This window comes from Terrapene carolina, unplaced genomic scaffold, assembly GCF_002925995.2.
Source record: "Terrapene carolina triunguis isolate 2854851 unplaced genomic scaffold, T_m_triunguis-2.0 Scaffold558, whole genome shotgun sequence".
Lineage (NCBI taxonomy): Eukaryota > Metazoa > Chordata > Testudines > Emydidae > Terrapene > Terrapene triunguis.
In genome coordinates, this window is record NW_020664909.1 from 9,869,165 (window position 1) to 9,893,248 (window position 24,084).

The 24,084-nt window shown below is 42.8% G+C and overlaps 1 protein-coding gene across 4 annotated transcripts in view; it reads left to right on the plus strand.

Annotated features, from left to right (window-relative positions):
* Nucleotides 1–24,084, plus strand: part of ARL13B (ADP ribosylation factor like GTPase 13B) — a 99,317-nt gene that overhangs the window by 42,818 nt on the left and 32,415 nt on the right. For all 4 annotated transcript variants that reach the window (XM_024208616.3, XM_024208617.3, XM_024208618.3 and 1 more), the window contains exon 5: nucleotides 21,809–21,914. In XM_024208616.3, the coding sequence (XP_024064384.2) occupies nucleotides 21,809–21,914 (106 nt within the window). The remainder of the gene's footprint in view (nucleotides 1–21,808; nucleotides 21,915–24,084) is intronic.

Here is a 24,084-nt window from a genome sequence, read left to right on the forward strand (position 1 = left end):
GTTAGTGTAAACATGCAATGGCAGAAAAATAGTGTTTTGGGATTTTGTGTGTTTTTGTATATCTTTAAAGAACTGTCTACTTAATTTCCATGTATTTGAGTGACATTATCTTCAAATTGGTGAATGCACTCTTCCTTATAGGAAAATGTAGTGATAGTGTGTGAATATCCTGGGATTGTGTACTGGAATATTCAGAATACCAGTCTCCCCTTCTTTCCCTACATGCTCACAGATTGAGCAATTAGTGTTCAAATATTAAACTCAGAGTTAAGAGGAAAACACTTTAAGTAGCTATTAATAATTGGATGACTTTGTGTTTTTATTTTACTGTCTTAGTGGAAATGGTATGTAGGCAATTGAAACTTAGTTCCATATCTTACATCCTTTCAGCCTAGCCCTTGCCTGCAGACACTGCTTGCCAATTAAGTTTCTCAGTGTGTTGTCAACTAAGAAAAATGCAAAGTCAGAAGTTTCAGATAAATACAGTTGACAAGTTGAAGTGGGGGATAGGCAGATTGTGTAACTGCTGGTGGTCTCATTATGCTATGGCTCAAAACAAGTGGTGTAATGCTCAGTATTTTCAGTCAAACACAGTGCAGCCTTGAATGGCTGTAAACACGGTTGATATCCATTTCTAACATGGTACCAAGCTATATTACAACTGTGTTCAGAAACAACGCTATAGACTATATGAGAGAGAAGAACCCTGCATGACAGTTGCTTTTGAGCACAGTGGCTGTGAGCAGAGTTTTAAGAGTGTAGTGTGGTCTGGAGTCCAAGTCGTCATTCTTAGGTGCCTCATATTAGTAGTGCAAGAATAGGCTCGGTGAGATGTGCAACATTTGAAATGCCTGTAGTTAAAATATTTTTTGGTCCACATGGGAAAAATTAGATTAGATCTGAATTTTCAGTTTATTTAACAGCTTTGCTTGCGTATTTTCTCACGAAATTGGAGAACAATTTGTTATGCTTTGAACATTTTGCTGTAGAATCTTCCAGTGAGATTACCCCTAATGCTGCATTAAAGTAGATACAGAAGAAAAATGAAGTGCAGGCACAGGTTTTCTTTTTTTAATTTAAAACATCTTGCTTACAGGATATGCAGGCTAATTTTTTTGTTTATCAAATGGTAAGCAGGCTTGATGACTATTTCCTCTATTAAAAAAAGTCACTGCTTTAAAATGTTAAGCTGATGTTCATGGAAAAATAGCTATTCGTAAATTGTATTGGAACAAGTCACATTTTCTGCTTCTGTGCCAAATTCAATCCAGTTAGACCAGCTTCTATTTTTGAAACACTGCTGTATTTGTGCATATTGTAAAAAATGAATTATTCACTATAAACACTCTGGGTATCTGTGTGTTACATGTTGTGCAATAAAAGGAATGTAGCAAACAGAGGGACTCTGTGAAGGTTGTTCAGCCTGAAAAAACATACCCGCTTGAACAGGCTTTATATACTGAAGGTTGTTATAGTGTATTAAACTGCACTGCACGTTTATAATGCAACATCGTTGTCCATTGTGTTGAAAAAGTAACAGTAGTGGGCAATAATGCTGACGTTAGAAATCTGATGCTTGGGGCTTACATTAAGAATGTGACACCCAACTGGGATCATACCGGAGCGAGTGCTTTGGGGGCTATTTGTCCATACAGCTGTCCTAGCTTGCTGCAGGTAGGCTCTGCCACTGACTCCTTATAGGGTTGTTGATAGAGGGTGCCTGGAACAGGGCTCTGGTGTGAGCAGAGAGTGGTGAATTTGTGCGAGGTTGTATATTTAGATACTTGGTGATTAGCATGAGTAGGTTTTGAGGAGTAGTGATGGTATTGGGTGCAGTGTGTGAAACTGGGAGTTGGATTAGAGGACAGTTGTGAAGGGAAAACAAGGAACAAGCTTTGTTAAGAGCTGAAAGGGCTAGTGGTATTAATGAGAGGGTTGTTTGAGGGTGTGAGGGATGAGTGGGAAGTTCTGGATGTGACGGACAGGGGAAAAAGTGATTTCTTTGGACATAATAGTAGGGATTGAAGGTTCCTGAGGGACTGGTAAACTCCAGGAGAGGGAACTGCAGAATTTTGTAAAGCCATTATATTCTGGGAAGAATGAGAATTATTGTAAGTTGCTAGCCTTGAGATGCTGGGTGGAGGAGGGGATTGTGAGCAGCTGAGATAGTACAGGGTTGAGAATGGGCTGAAGCACTAACATTAGTGGAATGTGAAGAAATGGTGGCTGTTGCAAGTCATAGTCTGTGTAAGCTTTTATGCCTTCTAAGTGCTCTACAACAGCTGATCCTCCACATGTTCCTGTGAGGTAAATGTTTTATTGCCTCTATTTACAGTTGGGGAAACTGAGATAAGTAATGAAGTATCTTGTACACACTTTTGTCATTGGCGAAACCAGGACTTGGATTAGAAACCTGCAAGTTCTGGATCCTTTATTTTAAACATTGCCATGATAATAATTGTCACAATTCCCATGCGTACAGATAGCAGTTGTGCTGTATTTCACCGTTTCTTTGGGTAACGGAAAGTGAGAAGTGCATGCAGTATGGACTTCAAGAACTCAACACTAACAGCCTGGAGGTGGCCTCTTGCTGTTAAACGTACACTGCACCTGGAAGTCCAGACTGACAAACCACTCTTTTTACTAACTGCAGAAACAGGCAATCTGTGTAATGGGAGTGAATAAACCTAATTAGAAACGAGAATGGAGCTTTTTAAAGTTTCCAACATGGCTTTTACCGTAGCTAACATCCTAACTTTAAAAATGTCTTTATGTTGTCAGTGCCCCTTTTTAAAAAAACTGGCAGGGTTTTCAAAATGAGTAATGGAGATGCTGACCTTTCTTCAGTTCATTTGTGGCTACAAAATGGAGTAGCTTCACCTTTACTTGATTGTTAATGCAAAATGTGATACAACTACAAATGACAAAACTTCCCCAATGAAAATTAGGCAAACCTCAGCTGCAATGGTGACTATTTTGGAAGCTCAGCCACTGCTATACTTTGAGGGCAATAAAGCCGGGTAGCATGGGAGATGGGTGAAATCAATGCATTTAATTTCTGTGGCATCTGGTAGCTACCCAGACCATTCAAGGTTTGCTCTCCTGACAAATACAACTGAAGACTAAAAATTCATACTCTAGATTGCCAACTAGTGCTTGGTCCCATTTCACAGCTGCCAGACCAGAATGCTGACATTGTCCCCATGAAACAGAGCTTTACTAAAGTGTGAAAGAGCTTTCCAGACAACTTTCAGTATTTCTATCAAAAGAACTGCACTGTGCAAAGAGCACACATCAACTGTATGCTGACTCCACAATCAAGCTCTCTATCCAAGTACAGTATAGCAGAGGCAGTAGTAGTGTAACCTTCTGCATTGCTCTGCTTCTGGTGGTGAGAGAGATCTTAAACCAACCCATGGCCCCTACGCTAACAAACCTGACAAGTTTTTATGGACACAGTTATATGAGGAAGTAGCCTAAACCCACCAATTCACTTTACATTGGCCACCCAACTAGCTGTCAGATGATCTGGGTCAAATAGAATCCATTGAGCTACAGGTGAAAGGCTTTATATCCCATTACCCAATTTCTACAAGGCTAGAGCCGGATTATTTAGTCTTCAGTCTTTTGTCTGTGGAAGGTTTCCAGTTCCTTCTTCTTTATAATGTGTTTACATATAGTTTAAATCCTGTGCATAGACATATGAAAATACCAGTTACTGTCTATTGTCTGTCTGCCCTTCAGCCTGAAGTTTGGAATCCTTGTGTTGAACTCAGAGTTCTCTCTGAATAGAGCCTGTTTGATCGGGCAATCATGATTCAAATAGTTCAGGGTGGAGAGCTTTGAGAAAACACTCCCAGTAAATGAAAACAGGATTCAGAAGTGAGGTGGGAATGATTCACAGGTTAAGTTGTTCTAAGTGAAACAAGAGTTAGAATTATCATTATCATGATTACTTCAAGTGGTAGCCTAAGAAAGGAGCTGCACTAGACATGGCTACAAATATAACTAACACACAGAGATTATTACTGTATTTCTAAGTATACCCTATATTTAGAGGTGGTGGAGTTGGCTGGGGGGAATCTTGAATTGGATAAAGTGGATTCTCTTTAATCTCCTTCCAAATGCACGTGTACGAACTCTCCATTCCATCCCCTTAGCAGGTGGATTGTACTGCAGCACCTTACTTCAAGGCATATCATGCCATCAGTTTTTCAGGATAACTCACTATTTTAAATGGGAGTCCCAGTTTGAGAGGTAAAGTAGTATAATTCACTGTCTTTGAGGAAGAAATGCCAGTGCCAATTTATTGGTAAATACAAAAAAGGCAATGATGGATTATGTGACTCTCACTTCTCAACAAATCGAGAACATACTGTAAACTGAGTCTGTTACTTTGGAAATAGAGGATAGGAGACTACTTATAGCTAAAAATCTATTGTAGATAGCTAGTTTCATTTTGTAATATTTTACTTGGTTAATATTAAAGGTGTCCTGCAAAGAGAGGAGATGGGAATCAAAGGAGGCTTGCTTTCTAGGTCCTTCATAATATATAAGGAGGACTGAAAGTGAGAGTTTTTGTATGTTGGTATTTGTTTTGTATGTTAGAATCAGTATAGTCTTGTCTTCCATGACTTTGCCATAGATTTCATTGGAAGACTAAAAAATTTACAGTGGGAGCTTACTAAGCCCTTAGTTGAAGGGGAAAGGATGTGGAATCTAAATAAATCTTTCCTCTCAACTGTAGGCCAGGTGTTTGAGTTAAATAGGCATTAATGAAAAACACAGTGTAAACAGGGAATAAAAATCCTTTCCTGTCTTAATTGCTGAGGTTTCATTTTCCTGGTATTAGTAGGAGTAGGTCATTCTATTAGTTGTCCATATGGCCTTGCGGGAAGAACAGGGTAAAGAAGACCTGAATTTCTAATGTTATAAACACCACCACCAAATTGAACACACTTTTCTTTAATACATAAATGTATTTTAATTATTAAGTATTAATACAATTAATAAATTCAGGCCTTCTCTGTATACCATGAAGTGCAGAAAAGCACAACCAACTTGCTTTTCCTTTGCCGATCACTGTTATGATCAGATCTCCTCTGTGCATACGCATGCACATACCTCTCCTTTGTTTTTCCCACTACATATGGTAAGAATCTTGGTTAATACACTACCTTGGCTGAGGGGAGAGAGAGAGACCAGTATCCATGATCTCTAAATGAAACCACTGTTGCTCATGGAAATCCATTCCTATTGAATTACACCTCTACCCCAATATAATGCTGTCCTCGGGAGCCAAAAAAATCTTACTGTGTTATAGGTGAAACCGCGTTATATCAAACTTGCTTTGATCCGACGGAGTGTGCAGCCCTCCCCTCCCCCCGGAGCACTGCTTTACCGCGTTATATTCGAATTAGTGTTCTATCGGGTCATGTTATATCGGGGTAGAGGTGTACTTCTGCTATTGCTAGCATTTCTGATACTGTACATTTTCTGAGTTTGTGGTACCCTTCACTGTTCATGATTTTTGATGGGCAGTATTTATTAGAATTTTGGGCAGTACAGAGGCTTTAGAATCAATTGGAGAGAAATCACATTTGTAGGCAATACATGATTTATCTTGTCAGGTCAAATTGGGTCCAACATTTTAGGTTCTATAGTCACAGGCTTTTACAAAAATTATTACACATAGGAATGTTTTTAAGATACTTCTTAAAGAAAATCCATTGGCGAGATAGGAGTCAATATACTCCTTCAGTATTTACATTGCAGCATTGTGCTTATGCATGAAAATCAGTGGATCTTGACCCAGGCTGAGAGGCAAAAAAACAGAGAAGTAAAATTGGTTTTGTAAAATTCTTTCATGTATGATGGAGCTTGAAATATAAATAAAGAAATGTGCAACCTGACATTAATTTGAAAGTGTCCTTTTTCCATATTTGGATCAATCCACTAAACCATCTGTTGTATTTCAAAAACACGTAGCATTCAGATTTTTGTTTTCTGTTGCTCAGGTTTCTTAAATTTTAGAAATAACTTGCTCCTTGATTTGCCTATTTTGTATTGTTATGAGGCATTCAGATTTTGCCTATAGGTAGACAAGCATTCAGTCAAAAGTTCTGTTCATGTATCAGCAATACTTTTCTTAAATGCCAGATGCATGATGTCAGTGCTACTAAATGTACACAAACACTCCCTTTCCCATGACTCTTCAAATAAAGTTCAAAAGCTCTAGTCGTCATAAAAATCCTAATTGATCTAAGTTTTAGTGCTTTGACTTTAACATATGCAGAAGTAAATATGTTAATATGCAATCTTAAGAGAAACCCAAGTATCTTAATATAAAATTAAAATAAAATAAGCATGCTCTTCTGTGTATACAGTTTTTCACTTGGTAAACTTAATTTGACAAACTGAGTGAAGCACTCTGCCGGTATATCATTTCAAGTATGTTTTGATGTATGCCTCCCACAGTTTTAAACATGAACCTTCCTAATAAAAGATTCTACTGACTTGGAAAATTAAAAGCAAGTCCTTTCCTTTAAGGTGATTCTGGCACACTTCCAGAAAAATAAATTTATGCATTAAAACTTGTCTCACAAATTAGCATTCATATACATGAGCAGTAAAACTGTTGAGAGCATATTTACTAGTAGCACTATCAAATTCTGAGCAGGGGAGACATCCACTATTTGTGTATCTTCACACTTAGTTATTTCATTTTAAACTGTACTATATACTGTTTCTGTAATATTTGCAACTATTAATGCAAAATAAAACCAACTGTTTACCTTATAATCCTGTGCTGGTGGCAGTCTTTTTTTTCCGTTTTGTTTTGTTCTTCAGTGCTGTAATCCTACTTCTAAGGGTAAACTTCAGTGTATCCTGAAAAGTATGATTTTGACCATTTGTTTAAGTAATGCGTCTTGAGTGCCTTTCTGTTAAACAGTTTCTGCATGCCTGCTCCTCCTAGTTCTTAAATAATCATCTGGAGGGTGCATCTCGGAGAGCTGTGGTATGAGAAGCTGACTCCTTGTAATGTAGTATTACAGTAGAAGAGCAAACTGGTTACTTTGCTCTTGGGGAATCTGGTTCTGCCGGTTGGAGACTCAGCCTTGTGTTAGAGGAGGTTCATTTTATTATAATTGGCCAATAGCAGAAAGTTCCTGTGACTAGCTTCTTAGATACAGTATTTGTAGGCTGGAAGTACAGTAATGGCTGTTAAGTACAATATTCATTTAAAACAAAATAAAAATCAAAAACCTCCTTGAACAGGAATTGAAGTTCTAGCTCACAGACCTGTTCACAAAACTAGTTTGGAAGGGTAGGCCCCCCAACAGTCAGTATTTTAAAAGTCTTTAACTCAGTTCATAAATTCAATCCAAAGATAACACACAGGAAAAAGTACACCAGTGTTGTGACATGTTTAGGCTTGTCAGAATTCAATTTTCATTTATTTTTTATTTCAGTGGATGATATCAGTGTTTATTTTTAAGATTTTTTTTATTTTTAATTTTCACAGCTGTGGGAAATTATGGGGTCAGATAATTATTTAATGATGTCGAATTAAAAAAGTTAAAGCGTATACCCATTTAAAACACAAATTGTCAGCATCACATGTCAAAGTGTACAAAGTAAATATACTTCAATCAAGCTAAGTTCTCAAACAGCATTTTTCTTACTTTACCCATCTGTAAGTTTTGATGATCATCAATGGAAGTATTTTTTTCATCTGTTTGTGTATGGTGAAATCTATATTTGCCAACATTTACCAGTAAAAATCTAATCCCTCCAAGCATATGTAGGTTGTATCATCTTAATCAGTTCTCTTCACCAGTTGTGTCCTCTTCTCTGGCTCTTTACCTTGTCCAACAGATATAAGTAGTTAGTTATTTCACTTCTTATGTAATTGTTACTTATGCCAGGTATAGAAGCCTCAATCCTTTGTCCAAATATTCAGAGTTTAAGGCCAGAAGGAACCATCAGATCATCTAGTCTGACTTCTTCTATGTCACAGGTCACCAACACCACTCAACAGCCGCACACTAAATCCAACAACCCAAACTAGACCAAAGTATTAGTGTGATGCAAAGTGTTCCAGAGGCCGAGAATAGGTGGAGGTGCTGAGGTGCATCAGTGCTCAAGGCCCTTGTAATGATGGGGAGAGTATTATGTGGGTATATCTCACTTGATCAAAACAAGTGACCTGCTCCCCATGCTGCAGAGGTGGGAAAAGAGGTGGAAAATAGTGAGAATTCCTAAGGTTAGGGTCCCTTGTCTATTAGGCACCTGAATCAGTGGCCTGGTTTACAAAAGTTCTGAGCATCCAGCAGCTCCTAGTGAAGTGCACTGGGAAATGCTGGGTGGCCAACATTTTTGAAAACCAGACCACATGTTTAGGTGCAAAATGACAGATGTAGAAGCCTAAACTTAGGCACTCATTTTTAAAAAAATCTTGTCCTCAGCAATCTCCTTCTCTTTAGTTGTCATGGCTAGGCTTAAGTCAGTGTGTGTGGGGAAAAGAAGTTTCTCTTCATATTTGATGTCCTTGGTTGACCGGACTGCACTTAAGTATAAGTGTAGTATTTCTGCGAAGCTACCTTTTAGATTCTCCTCAAGGGGTTGTCAATGAAGACAGGACCTACTTTAACACTGAAGTTAGTATTTTATTTCTCTTAGTATATAAAGAATGTTTACATTCCTAGTTCTTCCTCTGTTTTCTAAATATCCTACATGGTGTCCTGCAACCAGATCATCTCCTGCCAACTTTTTGAGCAGCATAGTGTTGTATAGTAACTATTTACCATACCCATGGTGGCGCTCACAAGATTGTCATTCTCACATGCTGCCCGCTTCCCCCCACACCTCCCAATCTCCAGTTTACATTCAGTTGAATATCTGTTTTTAAATTGTGCAAAATGCCCCATACACTATCTTGTTTAGAAGCCATGTGTGCAAATACATCTTGAGCTACAGTGTCTAGGCAAAAGTTTAGTTCCTATCCTGTACGTATGGTAATGCTTTGGAGTTATGGATCATGGGGTCTCTTGTGCTGGGTGCTACACAAACACATAAGAGAGACACTGAATAGTTTACAGTTTAGTTTTAAGGTCATGTCTATATGTGTCCCCAAGAATCCCTCAGTGCCAACTGGCAAAGGGTTCATTGTTCTGTAACAGCCCTGACACACTCACTATGCCAACACACTGCTTTCATAGTACAGCGGACCCTCACTAGAACGCGCGTCTATATAGCGTGAATTCGTTTATACCGCGGGACCGCGCATGGATCCCAAATTTAATTACCTTGACTGGAATCCATGGTAACACGGTCCCCGCGTTAACGCGGGACTGGGCATGGATCCATTGTAGCGAGGGTCCAGTGTATTTATCTGTAAAGAATATCATGTGAGGTAGCAATTGAAAGACGAGGACATGCTGGTCATTAATATGGTGAAATGTACTGACAGTATATAAGGAACTGTGGGTATGTATACTGACCTAATGTTTTAAAAGTCTAAAAGAAGGGAGAGTTGACAAACAGGTCTTCTGCCAGACCAAAGCATGTATATTCAACTATCCCTATCTCCAGTGTAAATTAAACATTGTAAGGTCAACACAGAGAGCCCTATTTACATATGAAAGTCAACAGGAAAAACAGGTCTGTGGAGAATGTGAAACAAACCAGAGTATGGGAGACACTTTGGAGCCAGCACCCCAGGAAGGAAACCACAAGGAGTCATCCTGACTGTGGGGACAAAAACAATGGACTTTGGGGTTATAAAAAGAAGGAACCAGGACCCTTCTTTTATCCGGCACTTGAGTGAGTGGCTGGGCAGTGCAATTACATCCATGAAAACAGGATCTCAACCAACCTGGGTTGAAACACTTCAGAAAAGGCTTAGGTGAGATAAGACTGCTTCAGACAAGGATTGCAGCCTAAGCTGAGTTTTAGTCTCTGGAAAGCATGTTCTACTTTGGTTTTATTTGTAACCTGTTCCTCTTATTGGCCTTGCTCACTGTCTCTTAAATCTTAAACTTTGTTAATAAACTTATTTGTTTTTGCTATAAATTGATTAAAATTCTGTGTTACATTAGAGCTCATACTCAGTTGAATCAAACAAGCTTTTGTATGTATGCTATTCCCTTTGGAGTAGTGAACCTGGTAATGTGAGTTCCAGTCAGAGGGGCTAAACACTACAGGGAACAGTCTTCCAGGGAATTCAGGGGTTGGATGCACCTATTGTTAACTTGCAAAGTGGCAGAGTCCGGAGGAGAGTGGTTTAGTGAAAGCAGCGTAGTTGTTAGAGAGACAAGATGGGTGAGGTAATGTCTTTTACTACTTTTTATTGTTGGTCCAATAAAAGATATTACCTCACCCACCCAGGGCCGGCTTTAGCAAGAGCGGGGCCTGATTCCTGGGGGCGGGGCTTGCTGCAAGCCCCGCCCCCAGGAATCGAGCCGCGCTCCGGCCGGGGTTGCCGGGCTTGGGTCCGGGCCGGGGCCGCCAGCTGCGCTGCGGGGACCGGGCCGGGGCCGCCAGCCGCGCCGCGGGGACCGGGCTGGAGCCAAGCCGGCCCAGAGCCGCTGGGGCTTGCGTGCTCGGCCGGAGCCCTTCTCGCGCCCCCCCCCCCGCAGCCCTTCTCGCGCCCCCCGCCACCCCAGCTTACCTAGTGCTGCCTGCCCGCCCGCCCCTGCTTTTCAGACTTCCCACGAATCTCTGATTCGCGGGAAGCAGGGGAGGGGGCGGAGCGTTCAGGGGAGGGGAGGAGGGGGAAGTGAGCTGAGGGCGGGGTGGAGAGCTGCAGCGCGGGGCCCTTTTTGCGCGGGGCCCAATTCAGCCGAATCGGCTGAATCGGCCTAAAGCCGGCCCTGCACCCACCTTATCTTAGTTGTTGAAAGGCAATTGGAGTACAGGTGCTGGCAATCAGCTACCACAAGAAAGACACTTTCATGAGTAAGGGATAACAAGATGACTCTCAGTCCTGGGTGTCCTGAGAAAGCATCACATTATACTAAACACTGTGCTAGTACACTAATGTCAGGAGTGTGTGATTTGTTTGTGTGTGTGTGTGTGTGTGTGTGTGTGTGTGGCTTTTTTTATACTGGCAAAATCCCTAGTGTAGATGCAGTTATACTGGCATAAAAGTGCATGTGCAAGTAGAGCTCGTTTTGTTTGCCAAACCAGCAAAGGCATGCTGGTGTTGGTATAAGTTGCATCTATGCTAGGAGGGTTTGCTGTATAGTGCTATACTGAAAAACCTTTTGTAGTATAGACCTGGGCTAAGACAGAATTCAATAAGTGAGTGTGTGACTTTCACATAATTTAAAAAAGTCTTAATTTAAAGGGGACACTTTCAACTTAAAAATCATATGTTGTAAGCATTGTTGTACCTATGCACTTAATGTTCCGTGTCACCATTTACGCTCTTTGTTTACCTTCTTTTATGCTTCTCGCACTTAGACAATGAAAGCCAAGTCAGTTGAACTTTTAGGTTTTTAATGCTGCTGTGTTTCAAGCATGTCAGAGGAATGTTGATTTGTTTAAAACCTTTTTTTTCATTGAAAGCTTAGTGTTCCTTTAAATATTTTTCTTAATCTCTGTCTAAGATATGGACACTCATCTTTACGAGGAGATTTCTTTCTTCATCCCATTGTTTATGAGCAAACGAATGTTCAGTCACAATGAAGGAAAAAATTAACAGGAAACCCAATTTAAAATTTAACATTTTAAAGATGTTTGTTTAGATGTATAATGAAAGGTCTCTAGACACCTATGACAGAAAGGAGTAGCCACTCAAAATTTAGAAATGACCAGTAAGAAATGCAATCATGCAAGTATTCCCTCCCCGACCCTGCCTAGAAATGGTCCTTATCGCATCACAAAAGTTTGTGTATAAAGATAGACCTTGCATGCTCTGAAAGTCAACAGATTTGGGTTATTTTGGAGGAAAGGAAAGAGAGCTGAGGGCTGCTTATGGAGAATACATACCCAGCCAACAATTTCCTTTCTTTCAGTGGGATCCTGTCTGAATGCCTCCACTAACTGCAATTAGAATAGTGTGTCAAGAGGAGAGAATTGGTCTGTCATTTAGGGTGTCATGTTAAAACTCCACCTGGAAACTAGTGCAAATCATAGAGCACAGGTGTCATACGACATGGTGCATGCTCACCAAGGGTTTGTCTACACTGGCACTTCCTCGGCAAAATTTTTGTCGTTCAGGGGTATTAAAAAAAACACCCCCCCCCCCCGAACGACAAAAGTTTTACCGATGAAAAGCGCCGGTGTGAACAGCGCTTTGTCAGCAGAAGCGCTCTCTTGCCGACAAAGGGGCTGCCACTTGTGAGGGGTGGAAGTTTTTTATTGTCAGGAGAGCTCTTTCCTGCCAACAAACACCATATTGCTAAAAGCCTCGTAATGTAGCTATAGCCCCAGAGGGCTGTCACATTCTGTACCATGTTCAGTTCACTTTGAATTAAGATGCAGTAATCAAGAGCACACTGCAGGAATCTAATCTCAAAGTGACAATTGGTGAACCATGGCAGCAAGATGTGTGTCTAAACATATCACAATTTCTGGCCCAGGCATGGATGGTAGATGCTGTGGATCCAGCAGTACTTCCAGACTGAATTCTTGTAACAAATTGTAGATGTACACCCTCAGTTAAGGAAGCATTTGTAATTGTCACCTTATTTCCTGGTTACTTTCCCCAACCTTCCAGCATCATCTCAATTTTCTCTTGGGTTTAGCTTTAGCTCCTCGTTCATTTCCCAGTCTCTACCAAATCTTGAGTAAGGCATTTAATAGCACTGGCTAGATTGGATAAGAGAGGAATAGAGCTGGGGGTCATTGAGCGTGCTGAAAACATTATTGGCTCTATGTACCAATTGAACAAGATGTCGGAGCAAGATGGAGCCCTGTAGAAACTCACATATGAGAGCAGTTGGTAGCTCTAAGTTATTGCTTTTCTGCCCCCTCTGGCATTTCCCGGATGGGAATTAAATTGCCAAATTGCAGCCCCATCTGTCTTTTCTGGGGGGTTGCAAACAGGCCAGCTACACCCTATAATCAATGGTATTAAAGGCAACTGAGTCTATCAGTAGCAGTATTGCTCTTAATCCCTCACCAGGTGATCTGCCAATTTTGTCTGGTGCATAACATAAATAGTTCTGTACCTAGACTGACAGGGAGAGATGCGGTAACTGGATACTGGGGAAGTTCTCTTGCCATAACCACCACCTGAATAATATTAGCCAGCAATGGAAGATTAGATACTAGATAACTACCAGATTATCAGTGGCAAGTGATGTTTTTTTAAGCAGTGGTTGTACAACACAACAGCTTCCTTAATAGTTTCCGTGAGTTATGGATTCTTTTGAGAATAAAATAATGACTAAGGCTCATTACTTCAGTATTGGGAGCTTTTAGAGTACTTAGATTAACAAAAGCTGGCAACCTGCCCTTAAAGAGGTGCTGACAATGTCTGCCAACAGTGGAACCAGTTATTAAGCACTGGCCTTCTCCAGTCAGGAATGACATGGGTCCACAGCACAGGCTATGACACTACTAGTATTTTGGTGAGTAAAAATGACAAAAACCCCAGAAGAAAAGAGAGATAAATATGGTGTTTGGCTCCTCAAATGTAACAAACAAACAAATGTAGTGTCTTTCCTTTATGGAGATGACAGTTGTTGATTTTGTTCAAAAAGTCACATAAAAGTTTCATCACAATGAGAGGATTATGAAAGACGTTTTGATGGTGCTCATTTCAAAATCTAATTTTTAATTAAATATATTAAGGAAAGGGGAGTGTAATTTTCAGACTCTTGCTGCTATGCCGTGTTCCTTGCTGTTGCTGATTTTCTATTTAGTATAGAATCATAGCAGTTACAGAAAGTTCAAAATAACATTACTTTGATTTATGCTTGTATTCCAAAATGTTCTGCATCATATCCAAGCACAGTAGATAGTAACAGTTTTCTCACTGAAAGATAATCACTTTCAGGAGGAGGAAAATAATGCCAGGGAAATATGTTGCTCAGTAGCAATCTCACAGTTCAAAGAGGTTTGCCAAGGAACGGTATTGCCATGGTGGAAGGTTTCAAGAATTATTAGTTTTTAATTAAAACAGGTAGAGGGAGAGAAAATGCCATATTGTGTTACCACCGATCTTTTAATAGCAGTATGGTTGCTGAGAGAACTATTCGTTGTATTGAGGTCATCAGACTATTTGTTTAATCCTTTTGGAACCAGAGGCATTCAAGAAAAGCTAAATAAGTGGTTGGTTTTTTTTTTTTTTATTAAAGATTTGATGTTTTAACATGTTAAAGTCCCACTAAATAACCTAGGAAATCTTCCAACATTACAATTTTAAAACCATCAGTGAATGTGTGTGACTTGTGTTGTTTGGTTTTTTACAGAAGATAGTTTGGATTACATCTGCATCTTTGCATTTTTTTTTTTTTTTTTTAGTAAGCAATAATCTATTTGTGTGACTGCAGGCTCCTCAGAAAATTATCAAACAGCTGATTGCATGTTTATCTTAGTTATGGATCTGGAAAAAAGACTACACCTCTACCCCGATATAACGCTGTCCTCAGGAGCCAAAAAATCTTACCGCGTTATAGGTGAAACTGCATTATATCGAACTTGCTTTGATCCGCCGGAGTGCGCAGCCCCGCCCCCCGAGCACCGCTTTACCGTGTTATATTCAAATTTGTGTTATATAGGGTCACGTTATATCGGGGTAGAGGTGTACTTAGAAAAAGGTCTCTTCAATAAATTCTTGTTCTGAAACATTTAAAGTTAGGGTTATTTGCAAAGCTCAAAGTAAATGTTCTAGCATGCTTCTCTGCATACTGTTTCACTCCAATACAATTATGGCAGAATTGAGAAAAGTACATCACGTTATATAGTATTAAAATTTTCAAGAAGCTTTAGAATGTGTGTATTGGGAAGATGGACATGCATTGACATGGAATGATGGCACATTTAATGGAAGAAAGTGGTAGGTTAATGTGGTTAAACTAAGCTTTTGGAGAAAGATGATAGGTATACGCTGGTAAAGCAGATACTTGTTGTCTATGGTCACATAAGCCGATTTCAAGAGAAGTGAAATACTTACAAAAGAATGTTTGGCCTCTGAGAGTGTCCCAAATTTGGGACATGCAGAGTCTGTTAGTTACTTGGTTTCTAGGGTCTTCCAGCAGATTTTGCAATATTTTCCAAAAGGTTCTGCTTATGAAAATATTACAAGTGCTTTTGCTTGTAAAAGGGGCCTTGACTAAAGCTGTATGAATAGTGATTCCTAAACAGGATTTGGTCTTTCAGTGCGGTGGTCGTCATCTTCTTATGCAAATATATTTGTATCTTCCCCTCTGCTGCCCTGTATGTGTAGGACGTCTTCCTTGAGGCCTTAGATGAGGTACGTCTTTTCCCTGTGTCATAACATAAGAACAAAGGGACCTTCAATGAAACTAAGAGGTGGCAAATTCAAACTTGCTATAAAGAAATACTTTTTCCACACCTCTGATTAGACTGCTGAACTCCATGCAACAATATCCTGTGACAATGAATGAGCAAGATTCAAAGTGGGAGTGGATGTTTATATAGATAAGATTATTCAGAGTTATAACAGTAACAAAAAGAGAATTAGAAGGGAGATAAAACATCATTTTCAGGTTGTAAGTGCCAATCTCTATTAGAAAAAAGACTGAGACCTACATGTGGTTCATTATCTTGCCTCTGCTTAGTGCGAGGTTTCTTGCATCTTCCCTACAGCATCTGGTGTTGGCCATTCTTAAAAACAGGATATTGGATTATATGGATCATGTCTGATCCAGTATGACAATTCCTATATACCTTCTCCTCTGTCTCTCTTGCAGGCCTACCTTTGCTGCAATGTCTATAAGAAAATGGCCAACTTGATGGCACCTTATCGAGAGTAGTAGTTGCTTTGTCAGTTGTATACTTTTGATTGTATGTCTTCCTCCCCCCCACACACTCTGGGTGTCGCATGTATTTTGGGCCCCAGATTCTACAAACACCTTCATGCAGACACAGGGTTCTGGCCATGTGCAGCAGCCTGCAGGATTGAGACTAAGGCCTGGTCTACACTAGGCTTTTATGTCGACTTTAGCGCCGTTATATCGAATTAACCCTGCACCCGTCCACACCAGGAAGCCATTTAGTTCGACATAAAGCTCTCTTTAAATCGATTTCTGTAATCCTCCCCAACGAGAGGAGTAGCGCTAAATTCGACATGGCCATATCGAATTAGGCTAGGTGTGGATGGAAATCGACGGTAATAGCTCCGGGAGCTATCCCACAGTGCACCACTCTGTTGACGCTCTGGACAGCAGTCCGAGCTCGGATGCTCTGACCAGCCACACCCCCGGGAAAATTTGAATTCATTTTCATTTTCCTGTCTGGGCAGTTTGAATCTCAGTTCCTCTTTGGACATCGAGGGGAGCTCAGCAGCAGTGGCAACTATGCAGAGCTCTCCAGCAGAGATGGCCGTGCAATCCAATAGAAAGAGGGCCCCAGCATGGACTGATCGGGAAGTCTTGGATCTCATCGCAGTGTGGGGCGATGAGTCCGTGCTTTCAGAGCTGCGCTCCAAAAGAAGGAATGCTAAGATCTACGAGAAGATCTCCAAAGCCATGGCAGAGAGAGGCTACAGCCGGGATGCAACGCAGTGCCGCGTGAAAATCAAGGAGCTGAGACAAGGCTACCAAAAAACCAAAGAGGCTAACGGACGCTCCGGATCCCAGCCCCACACATCCCGTTTCTACGAGGCACTGCATTCCATCCTGGGAGCGGCCGCCACCACTACCCCACCCCTGACCGTGGACTCCGAGGATGGGATATTGTCCGCGGCCGGTTCCTCAGCGGACGGGGAAGAGGAGGAAGGAGATGAGGAGGACGAGGCAGTCGACAGCGCTGGCACCGCTGATTTCCCCGACAGCCAGGAGCTATTCATCACCCTTACCGAGATCCCCTACCAACCGTCCCCATCCCTTACCCCGGACACAGAATCAGGGGAAGGATCAAGCAGTAAGTGCTGTAAACATGTAAACATTTATTTAAAACAGAACGGTAATATTTATACTATTAACAATGTATATTTATAAAAGTGCTGTAAACTAGTAAAAAAATAATCAGGTACAAAACAGGAATATTTACAAAGGTAACAAATGGGTTTTCATGATTTCTCTGTCTTAGGCTATTCTCAATTTAGTCCCAAGTATTTTAAAAAAATTTCACAATGTCCGTTACTACATGATTCCCAGGCCCAAGACGCTCCACTCCAAAGTCCCAGTGCACCTACGCGAAAATCCGGTCAATGTGGCCGGGGATCGACGAGAAATCCTCGTAGGAGAACTCCTCGTAGGTCTCGTGGAGGTAGAGCTCAAGCCTGTTGATCAGGTTCCGGGGTAGGGCGATCTTAGTGGGCCCTCCGTGGTAGCAGACATGTCCCCTCCACGCCACAATCAAGTACTCCGGGATCATGGCCCGACATAGCATGGCGGCATACGGCCCCGGTTTCTGCATGCTTTCCCGCAGCATGCGTTCTCTCTGGGTGTCCGGGATCCTCAGGAGGGTGATGTCGCTCATGACGCCCTGCTTTGAATTAGGGAGGGGAATGTTAGTATTGGGACTGCTTTACAGCCACGCGGTGGAGGGAGAGGGGCAGCATACAGGGATCTTTCCCTGGGACAGCCGCGAGGGGGTGGGACAGGGGCAGAGTTGATGCTGTCCTGATTGCTGGCAGCACAGACTGGCATTGCTTTCAATGTGAAAGGAGGCCAGTGCTACTGCTGGAGTTTTAAGCAGCCACAAGTCTGCGGCTTACCATTATTGCCCGCTCCAGAAGTTCAGGTCTCCAGCCACAGTTCTCTGAACACTCCAAGACCTCCGCAAGTCCACAGGCACTGAAGGCGACGGCCGAAAATTCGACCTTGTCCTGAGTGCGCATGTGAGAGGTTCAGTGCATGGTCTTGTTCACAGAGAAAGACTAGGTTCTTTGTATACAATTTCATTTATCTGTCTCAGGAATTCACTCCCTTTTTAAAATTCACACAGACACATCTGCGACTGTCTCCCAACCCAGCCTGTCAGCACACTCCCAGAGGCTAGCGCAGATTAGGCGGAGGAAGAAGAAGACGCGTGAAGACATGTTCACAGAACTAATGGGCTGCTCCCGAGCCCAGGCAGCCCAGCAGACACAGTGGAGGGAGAACTTGTCACAAATGCACCGAGCAGTCATGGAACGGGAGGAGAGGTGGCGTGAGGAGGACCAACAGGCTACTGAAAAGCTGCTTGGACTAATGAGGGAGCAAACGGACACGCTCCGGCGCCTTGTGGATGTTCTGCAAGACCGGAGGCAGGAGGACAGAGCCCCGCTGCAGTCTATCTGTAACCGCCCTCACCCGCCACCAAGTCCCACACCACCCTCACCCAAAGTCCAAAGAAGGAGGGGCGGCAAGGGCCGTTAAAACTTTCAATCAACCCCTGCAGACTGCTCTAGCAGTAGAAGGCTGACATTCCCCAAAATTTCATAAGTCCTTTCCTACCCACCTCACACAAGCCCCCGTCCAAGTTTCACCCCCCACGTTTCATGTCTGGTTCGCAATAAAATGTTTGTTTCTGTTCATTACTGTTTCAGTCAGGTTCTTTTGAGGGAGAGTCTGTCTGGAGGGGGGGAAGGGGCTTGGTAATTGGACAGGACAGTGACCTTTAGCAGGGTACAGAGGCGGTGTCAGGTCCAGCATCAGGACACATACACAGTGCGGTCACTGGTTACCCTGGTCAGTCTTGGAGGTGGTTTTCATGTTCTGGGGGGGGGTTTTGCTCTGTTAGTTTGTGGTGGGGGAGGACGGTTACAGATCTTATGCAGCGGTCCTTATCCTGGCTCACCGATCCACGCAGCAGGGGATCTGTAACCCTACCCCCCCTGCCAGAAAGTCACATAGCCGACACATACACACAGTCCCCCCCCAGGAGTGCTGGCAGGCTCCATTGAAATAACCAGTCCACCAGTGCGGAGCCTGTCATTCCGGGAGTTTAGAAGCATCATTTGCATCAGAACACTAAACCCGCCCCCCGCCACAGTCTGCGTCCCCGGTTTAAAATATTCCCGCGAAAACAGCAATACAGACAACGGTGTTCATTAACAAAATCGAAATGATTTTATTTTTTGGGAAGGGGAAGGGGGTGAAGGGGGTATGTAACTGGAGAGGATAGTCAAAATGAACTGGGTAAAGAAACGGGGGCAGGTTCAGCTTTTCTGTCCACAAACTGAAAAGTCACTGGTTGCCCTGCTCACTCAGGAACCTAGCTTTCAAAGCCTCCCGGATGCACAGGGCGTCCCGCTGGGATCTTCTAATGGCCCGGCTGTCTGGCTGGACGTAATCAGCAGCCAGGCTATTTGCCTCTAGCTCCCACCCCGCCATAAAGGTCTCCCCCTTGCTCTCACACAGATTGTGGAGCACACAGCAAGCTGCAATAACGATGGGGATATTGGTTTCACTGAGATCACAGCGAGTGAGTAAGCTTCTCCATCTCCCTTTGAGACGGCCAAAAGCACACTCCACCACCATTCTGCACTTGCTCAGCCGGTAGTTGAAGAGTTCTTTTTCTGTGTCCAGGGCGCCAGTATAGGGCTTCATGAGCCAGGGCATTAGCGGGTAGGCTGGGTCCCCGAGGATGACTGTAGGCATCTCCACATCCCCAAGAGTTATTTTGTGGTCTGGGAAGTAAATACCTTCCTGCAGCCGTCTAAACAGACCAGAGTTCCTGAACACGCGAGCGTCATGAACCTTGCCCGGCCATCCGACGTAGATGTTTGTAAACCGTCCCCGATGGTCCACCAGTGCTTGCAGCACCATTGAAAAGTAGCCCTTTCTATTGATGTACTGGCTGGCCTGGTGGTCCGGTCCCAGGATAGGGATGTGAGTCCCATCGATAGCCCCACCGCAGTTTGGGAATCCCATCGCGGCAAAGCCATCTATGATGACCTGCGCGTTTCCCAGGGTCACTACCTTTGGGAGCAGTACCTTGACGATTGCCTTGGCTACTTGCATGACAACAACCCCCACGGTAGATTTGCCCACACCAAAGTGGTTCGCGACTGACCGGTAGCTGTCCGGCGTTGCAAGCTTCCAGAGGGCTATGGCCACTCGCTTCTGGACAGTGAGGGCTGCTCGCATGCGGGTGTCCTTGCGCTTCAGGGCAGGGGACAGCAACTCACAAAGTTCGAGGAAAGTCCCCTTCCGCATGCGAAAGTTTCGCAGCCACTGGGATTCATCCCAGACCTGAAGCACTATACGGTCCCACCATTCCGTGCTTGTTTCCCGGGCCCAGAATCGCCGTTCAACAAAATCCACATGCCCCATTGCCAACGTCATGTCCTGGGCGCTGGGGCTCGTGGTTTCTAACAGCTCTGTGCCACTCTCCGACTTCAGGCTCTCACGGCGGTGCCGTAGCCTCCTCGCCCGATTTCTCTGCATCTGCCTCAGGGAAAGGTGTATGATAAGCTGCGAGGTGTTGAGAACGGCCACAAGTGCAGCGATGGTCGCAGCGTGATCCATGCTCGCAGTGCTGTGGCGTCCGCGCTGTCACTGACCAGAAAAGTGCGCGAACTGATTTCCCGCCGGCGCTTTCATGGAGGGAGGGAGGGCGTTAGTGACGGACGGATGACGACAAATTTTTTTTACCCAGAAGGCATTGGCGGCTCGACCCAGAATTCCGATGGGCAGCGGGGACTGCGGGAACTGTGGGATAGCTGCCCACAGTGCACCGCTTCCAATATCGACGCTCGCCCCGTTAGTGTGGACTCACAAAGTCGAATTACTGTCCTTAGTGTGTCCTTAGTGTGGACACACACGTTCGACTTTGCAATATCGATTCCACATATTCGATTTAAGTAAAATCGAATTACCCTCGTAGTGTAGACATACCCTAAGATTGTACACTCTTTGGAGAAAGGACTGCCTTCCTTTGTACAGCTTCTAGCACAAGAGGACCCCGATCCAGATGAGAGTAGCTGGGTACTGCTGTAATACAACTATAATTCCTATTAATAGTTATGACTCTCTAGAGTCCTATTCGTTTTCTTCCACTGAGGGAGTAAGAATTGGAGCTATCCCTGACTGACTGCAATCATCTAGATTTAAAGTCCTGGCTCTTCAGTAGGTGGAACACTGGAGTGCAGGAGGACCTGGGATGGTCTCAAGCATGAAGCAGCATGATCTAGAGCAGTGTTTCACAACGACCAGTCTGTGAGACCAGTCCCTGAGATATCCCTGACACAGTTTAGGAAGGCAGCAAGCCAGTCCCTAGTATCAAAAAGATTGACTAACATTGATCTAGAGGAATGAGGATGGGAGTAGGAGTCAGGGAGTCCTGAGTTCTAATACAGAGACTACCACAGATTTTACTATGTGGCCTTGAATAAATCGCTTCATCCCTCAGCCTGTTTACCCATTTATAAATTGTACTTACCTAACTCATGGTTGCATTGTGTGGATTGATATTAGTGTAGTTCTTTGAAAGTTTAAAACGTATGGAATAATAGTTGCTTTTTTATTGCGTAGGTAAGGACACCAAAACCATAATTTTTAGACGAGTAACAAGCTAGTTTTCGCTACTTTCCCTCTTTCCTCCTCCCATCCATCCTAAATTAGTCTGAAATATATATGGAGTTTGTTTTCTGAACTGGCCTCTAATCTGCTTGACTCTGATTGTGGATCAGAGTGGTAAGTGCCTTTACTTGCCTTCTCACTTTTGGTCATCTTTTCTTTAGGCTGGCAAATAAGCAGGACCGAGAAGGAGCGTTGGCAGAAGCAGATGTAATTGAGTGCTTATCGCTGGAAAAGCTTGTCAATGAGCATAAATGTCTGTGTCAGATTGTAAGTATATCTTACTGTACTCGATTTATTTGTATAAATGTAATGCTTAAAAAAGGTGATAATGTGATCCTGTAATCCCAGCAAAGATACAGCATGTTGGTCTGCAGTACAAACAGTTCCGGGTATCACCCTGCCTTTGTCCAGGAGGAATCCTTCCTAGGGCCCCATCTGTACATGGGCTCAGGCTGTGTTTGCTGAACCAGTTTGAAATCATATTAAAATGGTTCATGCTAACTTGGTTTAAAGATTGTTTGGTCAGCCAGTATTGTTAGAGCCAAACCTTGTTAAAAACAGAAGAGGAAACTGGGTTCTGACCTTGGATTCTTATTAGGCATTAAACACAGTTTTCAAACAAGATTTTGGCCCCATATTTGTTCTCTAGCCTAACCTTCTTTAAACAGAGTTACCATCTGACAAACTGGATCTTTTTGTGAAGCAAATTTGGGACGGGGTTGGTCTCAGTCCAATTTGCCTGTAAAGAAGCGTTCACAAAGAAAATAATCACAGCCAAGGCTAACTGGCTATCTCAAACATAACCAGTGTCTCAAATTTACCATGTGTCCACTTTGGGGCTCAAACTGTGTGTTTTCAAAACAGTGCTTCAAAAGCTGAACAGATGTTATCCATTGAACATGGGCTAGCAAATGTTGGTCACTACCTAGTGTGACACAGAAACATCAAGGGCCATTGGTTTGAATTCCACTACCAATCCCCTGAGCCATGTAGGCTTACCTAGTTGTATGTTTCTGTGATCCATTTTTGATCAGTGTAGGATAACCTGTAGTTGAGTTGATTTTCTGCTCTTCCCCCCAACCCACCTACATTGCCAAATTGTATCATTAGTTTTAAAGTGGAAACAAAAGCATTATAAAGTAAAATTAACTTAGCTTTAAAACTAATAGCAGTCAGATTCTTAATAAGTTACATATTGTTACAAGAAGTTGCAGTGCATGACTGCATATTTTTTTTGATTTAGCATCAAGATCACTTGATGTAATGAGGATTTGACTTTGCAACACTAGCTTTGATAGTGTGAAGTCTTTTTCACATAAGTAAATATTTGTAGGGAAGATATTTCCAAGCGACTCATTGCACTGCTATAATCTCTCCAAGAATGAGATCTTCCACCCCATTCACTTTTCTCTCTAGATTGTCATCCTTCAGTTTATTTTCTAGCTTATATATTCGGTGCGCTCATGCAAAGCAGTTCTATCCATGCTTCAGCTTTGATCTACAGCAGGCAGCTTCGCCATGCTCTTCCAGAATCTAAGGCCTGGTCTACACTACAGAGTTAGGTTGACATAAGGCAGCTTACATTGAGCTAACTCTGTAAGGATCCACACTAAAATGTTGCTCCCTCCAATGTAAGTTGCTTGCTACACCGAGTTAATAACTCCATCTCCACAAGAGGCATAATGTGAAGTCAATGTAGTTAAGTCGATGCAGTGTCCATGTAGACACTGTTGCTTACATTGCCTATTGCTGCCTGAGGCTGACAGCTGGAGCCCTGTTGCCGCCTCCTGGTGAGGGATTTAGGGGAGGAGAGCCAGCGCTTGGGCAGCAGGGCTAAGGCAGTCAGCCCCGGGCGGCAAGTGCTCCACAATGCCCCACACTGTCAGTTAAATTGGTGCAAGTGCTCCTGGTAAGGATGTGCACTGCCATCAGAAGGAGCATAATAAATAAATAAATAAATAAATTAATTAATGGAGATATCCCATCTCCTAGAACTGGAAGGGACCTTGAAAGGTCATTGAGTCCAGCCCCCTGCCTTCACTAGCAGGACCAAGTACTGATTTTGCCCCAGATCCCTAAGTGGCCCCCTCAAGGATTGAACTCACAACCCTGGGTTTAGCAGGCCAATGCTCAAACCACTGAGCTATCCCTCCCCCCCCCCCCATAATTTGGACATTAAATATCTAATTAATTACTGCAGAGGTGGTACTTTGACTTAACGTAAGTCGACTTAATTTTGTAGTGTAGACATGCTCTCCAGAGAAAATTCTGATAACAAAAATTAGTAAAGAGTGAAAAAGCAAACAAAAAACAAACAAAAAACCGCACTAATTTTGCCAAATACAGTTGCACTCGAATGGCTCATGTAGCAGGACATGCAAATACAGAGAACTCACTACATATCCTAAAGAACCAGAAGTTGGATTTCTTCTCCCTT